This window comes from Carettochelys insculpta, chromosome 14 (genome assembly GCF_033958435.1).
Source record: "Carettochelys insculpta isolate YL-2023 chromosome 14, ASM3395843v1, whole genome shotgun sequence".
Classification (NCBI taxonomy): domain Eukaryota; kingdom Metazoa; phylum Chordata; order Testudines; family Carettochelyidae; genus Carettochelys; species Carettochelys insculpta.
The window spans coordinates 43,244,648-43,259,252 of NC_134150.1; the positions used below are offsets into that span (position 1 = coordinate 43,244,648).

At 56.1% G+C, this 14,605-nt stretch overlaps 1 protein-coding gene across 1 annotated transcript in view; it reads left to right on the forward strand.

The window, feature by feature from the left end:
* SNTB2 (syntrophin beta 2) overlaps positions 1–13,846 on the forward strand; it is a 54,469-nt gene extending 40,623 nt beyond the window's left edge. The window contains exons 3-7 of the mRNA XM_075008742.1: positions 1,263–1,473; positions 3,400–3,542; positions 5,734–5,930; positions 9,059–9,243; positions 9,904–13,846. Of these exons, the coding sequence (XP_074864843.1) occupies positions 1,263–1,473; positions 3,400–3,542; positions 5,734–5,930; positions 9,059–9,243; positions 9,904–9,996 (829 nt within the window). The 3' untranslated portion in view covers positions 9,997–13,846. The remainder of the gene's footprint in view (positions 1–1,262; positions 1,474–3,399; positions 3,543–5,733; positions 5,931–9,058; positions 9,244–9,903) is intronic.
* The last annotated feature ends 759 nt before the right edge of the window (positions 13,847–14,605 follow it).

Here is a 14,605-nt window from a genome sequence, read left to right on the forward strand (position 1 = left end):
GCTAATCCAATTACACAACCCTGGTCATCCCTGGTGGAAATAAGCTGCTGCTGCAAAAGGCTTTTGTCACACTGTGTCTGCGGCCTCTCCGGAGTCCTGAGCGGGACCTCTGCACTGCCCTTGCACACTGGTGGCTTCCCGCAGGGAGCAGTGCAAACTGTGCCTTCTCAGAGCTAGCCACCCACTGTACTTGTCAGCGCACGCTTCCGTTGTGTCCCCGGGGTCTCTCGCCTGCTCCTGTGCTGTGCGAACAGGACGGTAGGCAGATTGCCTTTGTGGCGTTTGTGCACCTTCCACGTAACTTAACAGCAGGACTCAGACCTCTTGTGGCTACCGGGTCGTCCCTGTAGCTGCTGACAGGTGATTGCCCCAGGCCCTGGCGAGCGCCTGTTTTGATGGCACTCTGTGCTGTGCGCACATCCCCTGAGCCAAGAACATAACTGCTGAGGGCACCCCATTGGAAGGGGGGTGGGAATCGTTGGCTCTGAGCGCTCCCATCATGCCCTGCGTCAGGCATCGAAAGAGCACTGTGAGGAGCCGATGCGCCCACAGCACTGGGGCTGGGTGAGTCCGTTTGGGTTTCCATAGCCACGAGCGAAGGGCAGAGGGAGGGAGAGGTGTGTGCTGCACTCTCTCCAGGTGGCGGCTCGGCCTTTGGGATGCACCACTCCGGTAGCCTGTGCCTGGGCAGTCTGCTGAGAAGCCAGGCAGGCATCTGGGCTAGGCAGTCCCGCAGCTCTAAAGGGTGCTGAGCTGCCACAGGAAGGTACAGCAGGAACCTGGGTGCCCCTGCTATGCCACCACTGCCCTCTGAGTGGCCAGCCAGCACTCACTCCCTTAGCGCTCTCGCTTTGCAGGGGTGCTTGACAGCTAAGATTAGAAAGCTCTATAATCTTTTAATCAGTGGCACAGCTTGTCAGCCAGCTGGTGGCAAAGGTGTCCCCCTGCCCCAGCAGAGAGAGGATTCTCACTGCCTCCCAGCTGCAGGTCTCCTAAGCACCCGCCCAGATGACTCTCCAGGCAGTGGCCTAGCCCTCTAGCACTGGAACTCCATCCAGCTTTGCCCTCGCCTCAGCCCCCGTGGTGCTGCCTGGGCTGCTCCTAGCTGACCCTGCACAGGGGCCGAGGGTTTACGTGAGCATTTCACCGCTACTCGGCTGATGTAGGGAATGTCTGCGGCAGGGCTACCACAGTCCCTTACCCATTCACCCCCTGCCTTCGCGCTGTTGCACTTCTCAGCCTCGTGCTCTCTCCCTATCCAGGCTGATAGAACTGCATTCCCCGGACAGCAGGAACACCCTGATCCTGCGGTGTAAAGACACAGCGACGGCACACTCCTGGTTCATGGCCATCCATGCCAACATCACGGCCCTCCTGCCACAGGTGCTGGCCGAGCTCAATGCCATGCTGGGGACCAGCGGTGCCTCAGGAAGTAGCAAGGAGGTGAAACACATCGCTTGGCTGGCAGAACAGGTATGCTGAGAGAGAGCCCTCTGACCCCCACGGGACGTGACCGTGCTTGACTAGAGCTCGCGCGTCCAGGTGCGGTAGCAATGCAGTCTGGCGCTCAGCTGTGAAGAGGTTAGTTCCCGTTGGGAGGTGTGGGAGCAGTTCAGCACTGCAGCTGTTCAGATCCCAGCGCTCGGGTGGTGGCTCGTGTCTTCAGTGCTTTCTCCCCGTGTTCCTGTGAGCGAAGAGCCCAGCTCAGCAGTGGAATCCATGGCAGCTGGAGCTGTGGGCAAGACCTGTCCCAGGGAGGGGTTTGTGCCAATCCGGTAACATCTCCTTCCTAAGAACATCCTGACCCTTCCCTGTTTGGAGAGCTAGCTTTAATCTGTGCCTGGCAAGGGACAAACCTCTGGAGACGTGGGCTCCTGACAGGCATGTGTGGTGGTCGTGTCTACCTGTTGTGGGCAGGGCCATTACCTGCTTACTGGCTTCCTGTGCCTGTTACGGATGAGTTGTGCGTGGGGTGTGTTCTGACTCTCAGCAGCGTCAGTGTGAGCATCGTCTCAATCCCGCCTGCCCCTGGACGGTGCCCGTCAGCCAGCAGCTGTACGTGCACACAGGTTCCAGGATCTCCTGTCTGAGTGTCTGCCCTCCCGTTCCCTCAGTAACTCACTTCCCCTTTGGTCAGAATGTCACCAGACACTCTTCCTCTTCATTCAGGGGCACGTCCGTCCGCACTTGTCTTCTGGCCTCTTTGTGCGTCGCCTTTCTAGGTGAGAGTTCGTGCTCCAGGTGTCAGTTCCAGGTGCTTGTAGGTTGGCAGAGTTTTCCAGCTCCTGCTGCTCAGGTGTCCGCACCATTGTGCATGCCCTGCTTGGGTAACGAGGCTGGCAGGAAAGGGTGGCACTGCCATCACCACCTTAATGGGGGTGGAGCCTGACCTAATAGCCAGAGTAGAGACTGGAGTTCTGTGCGCAGGGAGAGTTCATTGCTTGGTAATATGTAAGCTAGAAACTCAGCCTGTCACTGAGCCACGTGGCTGTGGGAAATGGACTGCTCAGAGAACCCCCTTTGCACTAGGAAAGGTAACTTGTCTCCACTGAAGCTTGAGCACGTGGGAGCCAGGGCTCACCCATCGCAGCTTTCTGCTGGGCTCTCCCAGTTGCAGTGTCATCCGGGAACAAGTTGTGCAGCTGACAACACTCCGAATGAGCCCTGACAACGGGCCTTGCCCAGCCGCCTGGCGTTAGAACTAGAGTCCCAGGCTTGCCCTTACGAGGACCTACGGCTTCCAGAGTTGGAGTTTGCCCTTGACCTTGTGTGTTCCCTGGCGTGACAGGAGCAGGGTTGTCGCCTCGCTGGCTTTCCTCAGATGAGTTAACACAGCACAGCAACAGAGATTAGATTCTGCAGGGCCTGCTCCTTAGCGTGCCCGTCCACAGCCCTGGTTACTAGCACAGCACAATGGTGTGCAGCCTGCTTCCGGCAGGACCTGGCTCAGAGGGCTGGGAAATCTTTTCTTAGTTTTCCATCTTATTTGCCCTAGTGCTGCTAATCCCTCTGCACTGACCCCCTCCCCAGAGGTGAAGGAGCACAAGTGTCAGGTGGGTTCCACGTAGGGGCAGAGGAGAGCCCTACCGCATGTCCCACGGCGAGGGGAAGGCACTGGGCTTTGGTGCCAGGAGAGGCAGGAACTGAGGGCAGAAGAACTGACCTCCGCTCACTCCTCTCTGTCTTGGTCCGCCTTGCCACAGCGGCTCTGTTACTTGCGCTCCGCTCCCTTCTGCCATTGGCACGCTGTGACTGTCTTAACCGAGGCATTAACCAGGAATGTCCTTTGGCCCCAAACCACAGATCTTAGCTGTTCCCACGTGAGGACCCTGTGCCTGCTGTGGATAACACACGCTGCTTCCCAGAATGCCTGCTAACTGCTCTCTTGCCGTCCTGCAGGCTAGACTAGATGGCGGAAGGCAGCAGTGGCGGCCCATCGTCATGGCTATGACCGAGAAGGACTTACTGCTTTATGATTGTATGCCCTGGACAAGGGATGCATGGGCCTCGCCCTGCCACAGCTACCCTGTTGTTGCTACCAGGTAGGACTGAAGCTGCCAAGTTGCCTGGGAGACATTTATTTGACTGGCTGAACCCTGTCCTGCACAGTCAAAGCTCTTTCTGCTTCATGCTCCCACTGGTCTCCATGCACTTTGCGGAGCTGCAGCTTTCCAGGGGAAACTGAGGCATGGAGTTAAAAACATGATTTCCCAGTGTCTTGTGGCGCCAGAATCAGACCGCTGGCAGCTGCCCGGTCTTCACTATCTCTAAACCACAGTTGCCTCAGCCTCAGCGTGGGCATTACTGGGATGACCTAGCCTGCTAGGCTTCTCAGCACCTCCTTGCCTGGCTGCTTGCGGGGTGCTTGGCCTGAGGGGTGAGAGCCAGTGCACAGGGGTCAGTGCTGGTGGGACGGGGCCCTAGGATGGGAGCACTGAGATACTGGCTACAGGGTGGAACGTCAGCGTCCGGACAGGACTTCCATCGTGTAGGAGGACGTTCACCTGGTCACACCTCACTGCTCAGGGACGGGCCCCACCTGCAGAGCGCCTGCCAGCTGTGGATTCCCATTCCAAGGGTGCGGGGGGAACGGGCCCTTGCCCTGAAGGGGCTACAAGCCGTTCTTGTGGTGGGCCAGCAGCAGGAGGGGTACTGCCTGGGGTAGCCGAGACAATTCTCCCCAAGCATCGTTTGGTGGCACAGCTTCCACTTGCCTTAGGCCTCTGTTCTTGCAGCTGGGCGGGGAGGGCTAGCTGTCCCACGCACTGCCCAAGAAGTGAAGGCAGCCAGCATGAAGGGCTATTGCTCACCTCCAAACCAGGGTGCTCATCTCAGTATCCCTGGGGGATGCTGCAGAGCTAAGGACTGGAGAAGCCAGTCTTCGCTGCCTGGCAGCATCTCCTGAAGGCATGTGCTCCTGCTGGGGTCCAAGCCAAGCTTCAGCCTTCTGCTTGGAGACCTGGCTAGCGTTACTGGCCTGCTAACTCCTTCCTGGGGAGCTCTGGGGCAGGATTCGCCTGTGTTCTCCGCCCGGGAAAGGCAGAGGAGTGCCGGGTGCTGACAGCCCTGTCCTTCAGACAGTCCTTCCTGCCTCTGTGTTGGTCCTGGCCCAGGGAGCACAGGTGCTGTGGTTGGTCGGGCTCCCCTGCCATGGGAGAGGCTGCAGGCTCTTGCCAGGGTGAGATGTCTGCTTGCCTCTTGTGTTGCGTGGGCAGCCTTTGGGTACTTTTCATTCCTGGCTTTGCTCCTTGGGCAGCCTGAGTCCGGCCTTGCAGGGAGCTGGAGGGGCTGTTGTCCTGCCAGAGGAAAGGCTCAGTCGGCCTGGCCGGGCTCCGTGCTGCCAAGGCGTCCGTATATGCTGCTCAGACTTTCCCGGTGGGGCCCAGAGGGGCATGCGCTGGTTCTGCAGCTGGATGTGTTTGTGTTCCTTGCCAAGCTGTCAGTCCTTAGGAGGGGACGTTCTGGCAGCCTTCGTGTTTCTGTAGCAGCTGGCCGGGGGCCTCCTGGAACAGGCTGGTCCCCGCTCAGCCCCTGCGTACCCATTGTCTCCTGCTGTTGCTGCTCTGCTCCGTTTGCGGCTTGTCCGGTTCCAGGCAGCCCGTGGCTGCGCGATCTTCCTCTGCCGAGTGCGAGAGCCCCAGCCCTGAGCACTGAGGTGTGCCTGTGCCAGTCTGCTGCCTGCGAAAGGGCAGAGCTGTTTCAATAGTGCCTTACTGCCTTCTGCGCGGGGAGTTCAGTCCTCGGCTGTCTCTAACCTGCCTGCCGCGGCCCAGGAGCAGCGTCTCCCTAGTCTGTCCTCGCTGTCTGTCACCGCTCTGGTGGGCGGGTTCTGAGGCTTCCTGGTCTGTCAACAGTGAGGGGGCTGCATGATGGGGGGGTGCCAGGGGATCGAGCTGGGAGCGGCTGGTCTCGTTGGCGTGGAGTTTCCCTGTGTGGCGCGTGACTGGGCGCTGGAGGCGAGCACTAGAAAGAGGTACCCTGTGCTTGTGGCCTCCCCGATCGCTGCCCAGAACCCACCTGGCTCGGCAGTGGCTGTGGGAGCAGCGTAGGTCACAGCTCGGCCACGCGCGTTTGGAATGAACAAAAGCAGCTCCTGTCCCTCCGTCTCTTCCCCCCCAGCCCATTTGGGAAGCAGCAATGTGTGGGGATGGTGTCTCCCTGGCCACTGGGCGGTCACGCTGGTCTCCCTCTTCTCTGAGTAACATCCCTCTTGCTCTCCTGTCTGATCCACAGGCTGGTTCACTCTGGCTCCGGGCGCAGGTCACCTTCTCTGGGATCCGAGCTCACCTTTGCAACGAGGACAGGCTCTCGCCAGGGCATTGAAATGCACGTTTTCAGGGTGGAGACTCATCGGGACCTCTCCTGCTGGACCAGGATGCTAGTTCAGGGCTGCCATGCTGCTGCTGAGCTGTTGAGAGAGGTGTCCCTAGGTATGCTGGCTGGCATCTCATTATGGGGAGCAGTAACTCTCTGACTGGGGTCCCCTTTCCCACCCCCCCAAGTTGCTCAGCTGCCAAGAAATCAATTGCTTGCCTATCCCCTGGGCCATGGTCTCAGCAGCTCTCCAGAGCTGAGCAGTCGGCCTGTGAGGGCTTGGAAGGGGCTGCCTCCTTCCCTGGGGGATCTGAGCACTTCCCGGCCAGCCGCCCGCTGAGAAGGAAGCTGGCAGGAGGTGTTGGTGATCGCACAGTGAAACTGAAAGTCTGATCCAAGTTCACACCTAACTGGTTGGTGAAGCAGCGTAATCAAAAGGAGGCCAGTTACCTCGCAGCCCCTCGCGGCGCTCAGTGTGCTCTCATTGCTGCGGTGCCGTAGGGCGTGTGTGGAACACAAGCCTGAGTGGAAGGTTTTGAAGCGCCTGGAATCCAGCAGTGAGAAGTCCACCTCCCCACTGCAAGGCCAGTGTCACGAACATCTGGAGGTTCCACACCCACCGCGGGATTGGCAGAATGTGTGGTTTGGCTGCGGGGGAAGCCAGCTGTGGTTCTGCAGTCTGAACATACGAAGCTGCCTGTAAATGGGAGAACCCGGAGGAGCTGAGCAGTATGGCCAAGGGCCAGGGAAATCATTCCAGCCTGTGGGAGTGTGCAGTGACCTGGTCCTGCCGAGTCGTGCAGCTGAACTCCTGAGCCTCTGTGCAGGTGGCAAAGCCAGTCTCAGCCTTGCTAGCTGAAGTGTTCTAGCTTTTGGGCAGGGGAGAGATGGAAACAGCTGAAAGCTGAGCTGAGGAGCCCGGGGGTTAGATGTGTTCCTCTGATGTAGACGCGCCCTCTAGCGTTCAGAAGAGTAGCACCCGTTCTCCAAGTCCTTCCCCTGGAAGGCATTACTTAGCATATTGTTTGCCACAGTAACTGGGAAGTGTTAACGTGAGATGGCAGGCCAGCTTCCATCCTGCTGCAGTAGCGCCTTAATTGCTGCAAGGAGAATATTGGCTTGGGAGCCAGCCCCTTGCACAAACTCTGCCACGGCCCTCCGTCCTGAGCGTGCTGTTTAAAGGCTGTACCCTTATGCAGCCTGCCTGCTCCCCCTGCGTGCTGTAAAGGCAGCTGTCACATCACAGCCTACTGTGCAGAGGGCAGGCAGCCCAGGGCCCTATATGGTGCTAGTTGTGATAATAAAATTGCTGTCACAAGAAGGTCCCCAAATGCCACTGAGCATCAAAACCAGTGTCTGCAAACCAGAACGTGAGGTCGGGGAAGCAGCACGTGCTGCGGCCATGCACAAGTGGCAGGGGCTGCTTTCAGGCTAGGCGAAGGAGCCTTCAGTAATCTTGCGGGGTTTGCATGGCACACGCTCCTTCAAACAAAGCTCAAGAACGTGCTGCTGAGCGATTGGCTTCGCTTTAGAAACCTGGCTGGTGAGAACCAGGGCTGCTCGTGGCAGCCAAGGGAAAACTTGGGAGGAGCACGGGCTTGGCTGCCTTTCACAGCCTGGTAAGCGAGCAATACAGGAGTAATGTCAGACACTTCAGACTCCCACCCCACACATCTGGCTTGCCCTCTCCTCTAGATGCTTGCACATCCCATGGGCTTTGGAGTCCTTCAGAAACAGGTTCTCACTGAAAGAGTGGTCTTAGTGAGTGAACAAGTTCCACAAGCCTTAGATGGGACAGGCAATCGAGGAAAAAGTAAAAGCTTTTGGGTGGAGGGGACCTTATCCCTTTTTGTGCTGGTTTTTAATGTTAAAGGTAGGCAGAGGGTGGGGGTGAATCCACTTGATTTTTTTCCCTTAGAAATTCAGATCTTACCTTACCCTGGTTTCCCAGGTAGGTCACAATGTCTGGAAGACTGGTAGTCCATACAAGTACAGTTTGAGGCAGGGAATGAATTTTTATTGAAACTGTTGCAGTTTTATTAACTCAAAGGCCTGAAAATAGCTGGCAGACAAGCTGGTTTGTGAGGATTCAGGTCCCCCTCGAACATTAGATCGTAAAACAAGTGTCACTCTGCATCTCAAGTCCTCCAGGAGAGATGGAATAGCCATGATAGCGTGAGCAGAAAAACAACTTTCATGGCCTCTTTACATTCCAAACCTGTCTTGTCCTTTAGAGGTTCTCCTTGACAGGACAGTGCAGAATGGGCTGAGGATGTCTCTCTCCTTGGTTCCTGATGGCTGCTGCTAGCTCTGTGTGTTCACCGTGAACAGAGAAGCCCCAGCGAGCTTCCTCTGCATATTTAAGTATTGGCTGAGAGGTTTCTGGAGGGACTGGTGAGCGGAAGGCAGGCCTAGATTGACAGGCTGAGCCACCGCCCTGTGCATTCTTGCTGGATTAGTTCATCTGGCATCCCCCACCAGGCTGCAAAGGCGCAAACTGAGCAATTCTGCTCTTCTGGGATGCAAGTCCTGTGTCATGCTGGTGTCTCCAGGATGTGCCAGGTTAAACTGCCCCATGCCGTCCTGTTGCTGTCAGACACACCCTGCTGGGCTCCAAAAGGGCATGAGTCTTCACGCACCACCTGTCTAGTCACAGGACTGAAATGCCAGGCTTTGTGCTTCTGAAGCCACCTTCCTCTCCTCGCCCCAGAGATGTCTGCTCGACTGCCCTGCCATCCCCAGTCTGTTCCCGTTCTCTGCGTAGTGGTTCCGTTTGAGTCCTCTCTGGGCTCTTTGCTGCAAGGTGACTTTCCCAGTCAGCAAAGGAGGCTGCCAGTCTCACCCAGGACTCTGGAAATGCCCTGGCTTCCCCGGCTGCACACCTCCCCTACCAAAGCACCATCGTGTGAACTCCAGTAGTGCCCTGTGTGAATTCGGTGAGCAGCAGCTTGCGATTCCGTGGGCAGCCTAGCTTCACACTGCCTCAGCCTGTAGCCTCCATGGTACACCGGATGCACTGCCGTGGAAGTGCTCCACCTTCCCTACACGTCGGTCAGGTCAGTCTGGTCACACCCCTATGCCCAGCTGATGGCGAGGAGGCCCCTAGCGCTCAGCGTTGGGACACAGGATCTAGTGGAATGGTTTCGGGCTTGGTCTTTGCTGTCGGGAGGCTGGGAGAGGCTCGGGGACAAGTGTGCTGATCTGGCTAGCTGCTCCTGAGGGTCTGTGCTCTGGTTTCATGCAGGCTGCACTCTGAATGGCCAGGAGGTGAAGCTCACAGTCCATTATGAAAACGGATTCACTCTCTCCAGGGAAGAGGCCAGCTCCAGCCGCATCCTGTTTCTCTACCCCTTTGAGAAGCTCAAAGTGTCTGCAGATGACGGCATCCGGAACCTCTACTTGGATTTCGGTGGCCCTGAGGGGGAGCTGGTGAGAACAGGGCTGGGAAGGTGACACGGTTCGGCTGGGAGGTATCGAGGGTTGTGGGGGAGGACTCAGGCTTGTCCATTGTCAAAGTGCAGTGTGACCTGGGTTGAGTTTCAGGTGTTCAAAGCCTTGCCTGTCCATTCCCTCCTACCCCGGGACACTCACCGCAGGGGGCTGAGCTCTTTCAGGCCTAGAGGGAGCTGCCCTGGGACCTTCCCTTCTCCCAAGACTGGGTATCATGGGGCTAAGGATCCATGTCTGCTCAGATGTAGGGGGAGAGCCGGTCATTGCAACACCAGCAGGTAGCTAATCCCTGACCACTCCAGTGCAGACATGTCACTCCTGGGCCCCCAGGGCAGGTGTCTTGCGAAAGCCACATTGAGCAGTGCAGCCCCCGGTGCTATGGGGGCAGTGCTTCCAGCACGCCTGGAATTGCAGGGGGTGGGAGTGAGGGTTCTCTCCCCTGGGACAAGCTCTTCCCTGCTGCGTGAGAAACTGTTTGTAATCGTGGGTCTCCGGTCGAGTGGGAGCTGAACATGTTGCCTGGTAGGCCCAGGCTTCTGTCCCTGTCGGGGGGTTGCTTGCAGTCTGTGTAGTGATGGCTCCAAGCAGAGCCCTGTGCTGTGTGTGACACTGACGGAGTCACTTGTGCTCTCTCTTCAGACCCTGGACCTGCACTCCTGTCCCAAGCCCATTGTTTTTGTGTTGCACACTTTCTTATCAGCCAAAGTCACCCGCATGGGCCTGCTTGTGTAAGAGACAAAGGGTCCCTGCAGCTCTGAACTACACACCTACTGTCCCTGCAGCAAAGAAAGCACAAAAGTCCCTACTTCGTGGCGTCCCTCGCAGCACCAGTGCCTTGACAAAGACTGACTCCCACCAGAACCTGGTGGCATGGAAGGTGGCTCCTGCCCTACTGGGAGCCATAGCCAGAAACTCTGGCCTCTCCGCAGTCCCCTGGAACAACTGCTCTACCTGCCTAGAAAATGTTGGTGCCAGTCTGCAAGTTCAGATCAGGATCTGAGGAGATGTGGTTCTCAGGGTATCCCTTTCCAGCCACTTCACGGCTGCTGACAGCTTCAGAGGCTTTCCTTCCTGATAGCCCCAGGGTTTGGTTGTCACCCTGAAGACTCAATGTAGAGGCGAGCCTTCAGCATTCATGTCACAAGAAGAGAGCCACTGGCCTGGGGCTCTGCGCAGGGAGCAGGGTATGATAGGAACTAACCAATCTGCGTGAAGCCATTTTTATTGCTTGACCATATGTGCCTTCGGTGGAAGGTGGGTGGCTGAGGAGATGAGGTGCTGGCTGGGAGCTGAGCGCTGTTCGCTGCAGAAGAGTGAGCCCTGAGCCTCACCTGGGGAGAAGTTACAAAGGGACTTTGGGTTGTGCCAGCTGGACCCAGGGGAGGTCTCCAGCTGTTGAGTGAGGGTTCCTCAGGGAGGGAAAGGGACTCTTCTGAGAACTGACGAATCCTGGCCTCCTCCTGTTGCAGTCAGTAAGTACTGGGGGATGGTATGCAGTACGTAGCCCCATCACTGTGGCTTCTTACCCTTGTCGCTGAGTCGTAGCAGGGAACTCTGAAGGACTGCCCCAGCCTCTGTGGCCACAAAGCCACCTTCCCATGGTCCTTGGTAGGAAGAGGCAAGTCCTTCTCGCTAGCCGGTGGGCTTAGATCCCCCTTGAGGAATGGGATAGATCTGACTTGCTTTGGAAACATCCTCAATACAGTTGCTTAGTGCTTTTCACTAAGCAAGGTCCCTGACAGTCAGATTTGACAGGACGGCTGCCGCCTGCCTGGATCCGTTGCACAGCGAGGCCAGCTGGCCGTGGGCTCTGAGCTGTACCCCACGAAGCAGCTGATGCCCATGTAGTGATGCACGCAGTCTGTGGGTCTGGCAGCTTCCTTCCGAGAGTCTAGCTTACCCTTTCCTGCTGCTGGACTGCCTGTCTCGCTCGGGCTGTGCTAGGCCCATGTGCCGCAGAGGGATGGGAGTAGCTGGGAGATGGGATGTTTTATTGCACTGATGTCCGTTGGTGAGAGGGATCAGCATGTGAGCCTCACAGAGCTGTGTGCAGGACAGGCCCTTGGCACAGCATGTCTCTCTTCTAAGCACCCCCAGGGTGGGCCATGGGGAGGCAGCTCATCCACCAGAGGCAGGGAAACTGCCGTGCTTCCTTTGCTCTGGCAGCAGAATTTTAAGAAGGGCTTCCGGAAGCCGCCTTATCACTGACCTCTTCCCCCCAGGACTTGGGCCACCTGGCAGTGCGGCCTGACTCAAAACTCAGGTAGCCCCTACCTTCAAGGTCAGCTCTCCTGTGGGACAGGGACTCCAGGAGCCCTGCTGGGGCAGGGCCTAGATAGCCCTTTGGGGCTCTGCTTGTTTCCCTGGAGCCACTTGCTGTTGGGAGCGTTTGATGCCAGTGCAGGCTGCTCAGGATTAACTCCTGGGGCTCAGTTTGCGTTACCAGTGTACTGAGCTTTCCAGTACCGGCTACAGGCGTGTGGGACACTTACTCCATCTGCAGACAGCTACGGGAGACCTTCCACACCCCACCCCCGGAGCCCACAGTTGAACAGCTGCATGTGGCCAGAGGGGGTGTGTGTGTGTGTGTGTAAAAGCTTGGTTTTGAGAGTTCACAGCCCGAAACATTTGAAGACAAACCCAAGAGTGTGTTCCCTGGCACGGGCTCGCAGTGTGAGGCATCGTGCTTCCTTTCAGTACCAGCTCAGCTGCCTGCTTGAAACCAGCTGGAGGGAGCTTCCTTGAGACCCCCACAAGGCCTAGGCCTGAAGCTAGCAGCTGGTTTCCGAAGGCTGTTTTAAGAACCAACAAGAAGCAATCAATTAAATTGTTTTTAAAAAAAAAAAAAAAAAAGCAGGCAGGTCCCAAAAGATTCAGACTAGTGTCACTATGAAAGCTGAACTCCTACACATTACTGGTTTGGTTAGATTTGTGTTCACTCAGCAGACTGGGTTAGCTGGTCCATGGACCTGCCACAAGAGTTATTTTCACCCCAGGCTGTTAAGTGGTTCAGTCTGCTTTAGCTGCTTGGATAATTAGCTGCAGTACAATGGGCCCTTGTCCTTTCAGCACGGCCAGTGCAGGGCAGCATCGAGTCTGCCTGGTGGCAAACCTAGTGCATGGACAGTTGACCAGTTCAAAGCTTCGGTGTTGTAGGCCACCTGAAAAGGACTAGACTCTTGACTCCAGGTTTTTAAGCTGTTACCATTTTGAACTAATGTCTTATTGAGACAGGGCTGTTAGATTTGCAGCTTCACCAGAGCGGTGGCTGTAAAGCATCCAATATCTTTTACACAGTTAGGCTAAGCCAGTTTGGTCTTTTTGGTCGAGTTGACAAATTAGAATGCTGGCCAAGGTGCTGCCTCCTCTCAGGAACACAGGGCTCACTCGGGACGAGTTTTACGAGGGTAGCAGTGAGGTCTGTCTGCAGGGGAATATCCACCCCTGTAGAATTACCAGAAGCGCAGGGCGTGTCAGTACATATATTACACGATGCGACAGTTCCTTCGTTCTTCAAACTACCTAATAAGCTACTATGCATTCCCTTGTGCCCGGGCTGATTTTGAGGCATATTAAATATCCCTGGGCAGGGTGTTTCAGGGAAGGACTAAGCACTTGCTCTGCTGCTTCTATCTTGCTCTGCTGCTTGGGGCTGAGTGGTTGCTATTTCAGCTCTGGGGGCGGTCACTGACTCAGTGCTGCTTGTGACCTGTACAGAACTTCAATTCCTTGCTGCCAAGGGGGCCAGTGTGTCTGATTGCACCTACCACCTCCACTGTTGCAATGTGGAGAGTGCACCACTTTGCTGTGGTGTCTGCGTGATGGACACTTGGCTGAGGGGCAGGTTATTTTCACTCACTCCGGTTGGGTTTGGATTTTGGGAGGCTGGGGGAGTGCATAGCCCCCTGCCCTGCCCTGCCCTTTGCAGCAGATATGGAATAGTTAATGTGCAGAAGGGTTCCTGCTGCCAGCTGGAACCTCCCCCAACACATCCAGGCTCCTTCTCTGGCTTTACTATATTAGGAATAAGGTTTTATTCTGTGTAAGCAGTTGCTTGTGAGCCTTTTGCCACAAAGCCTGAATTCAGTCCTGACTTGCTTCACCCGTGATCTCAGCCCAGTCCCCAGAGAACCTGTCCACACCAGATCCACCTTCTCTTTTGCGTGAGCATCAGCTGCCCAAGGGGATCCCAAGGCTCTGGTGGATCACTGGTGCTTGGGGGAACTTGCCAGTTTGCACTCTGCCTAGTTCTCTCTGCATGCCCTTCTGGAACAGTGCAAGATGGGGCTTACCTCGAAAGCTCAGGGCCTCCAGCTTTTACGGTTTCTAATGCTTTAACTTGGTATTGAAAGAGCCACATTCTGTCCCAGCTCCTCCCCGGAAGCCCTGGGGTACCCAATTTATCTGCATTGGGCATGGACAATGTGCCCCAGGGAGACTTGTTTGTTCTCTCCCCTCCCTGGAGCTTTGGGAGAGAGATGGGGAAACATACAAATTCCTGGGACCCTGCCCTGACTCTTCCATGGAGGTGGGGAAGGGGCTCCAGAATGTCTGCAAGAGCTATATACTCCTCCTGCCTGCGCCCCCCCCCCCCCCCCCAAAAAAAAAAAAAAAAAAACTATGCAAACCTCTGGTGTTTGAGTGAGGTTGGATGTTGGAAAGTTAGAAGATGCCCCAAAGGGTGCCTGGTCTCTGGAGAGCTTGGCACAGCATTCCATACAGCAGAAACACTACTGAGGGGCATCCCAGGTTGGCCTTGGAAACTAGAGGGAGGAGAGAATACCCTGTACTTGTTTTCTAGCTGGACTAAGAGCAGGCCAGTGGCTTAAATATGGCCCAATCAGCCTGAAAGACACTAGGGTTGTGTGTAACTTGTGAATGGTGCTGGCAAATCAGGGTGAGTGATTTTACAGTTTGCATAGATGTTAGAAGCTATCAGAGAATGGAATTTAGTCTGTTCAGTCCGTTCCTCCTGCCAGCTCCTCCTCACACATTTGTAGGATCAACTACAAGTTCATATTCTGTGCAATCTCTGCAGCTTTATCTTATTTTCTCCAGCACAGCATTTCTGTGGTTGTGGCTAATTCACACACCTGAAAGCACACGCAGCCTCAGTGCTTAATTGGTAATGGAGGAGGCACTGGGGCTCAAGCAATTTTTACTTCCACAACTGCCAAGCCATGCCCAGTGGTGTGGGGCTGTGAACTGCCCAGCCTAGAGGTGCCCAGGCTGAGCCCTGGCTCAAATGAAGCACTGATTGCCTGTAGAAACCATGCTGTGCTTTTTTCAAAGGAGACCACTAGCCTCTTCCCATTACACAATAAGCAATAAAGAAAACAGA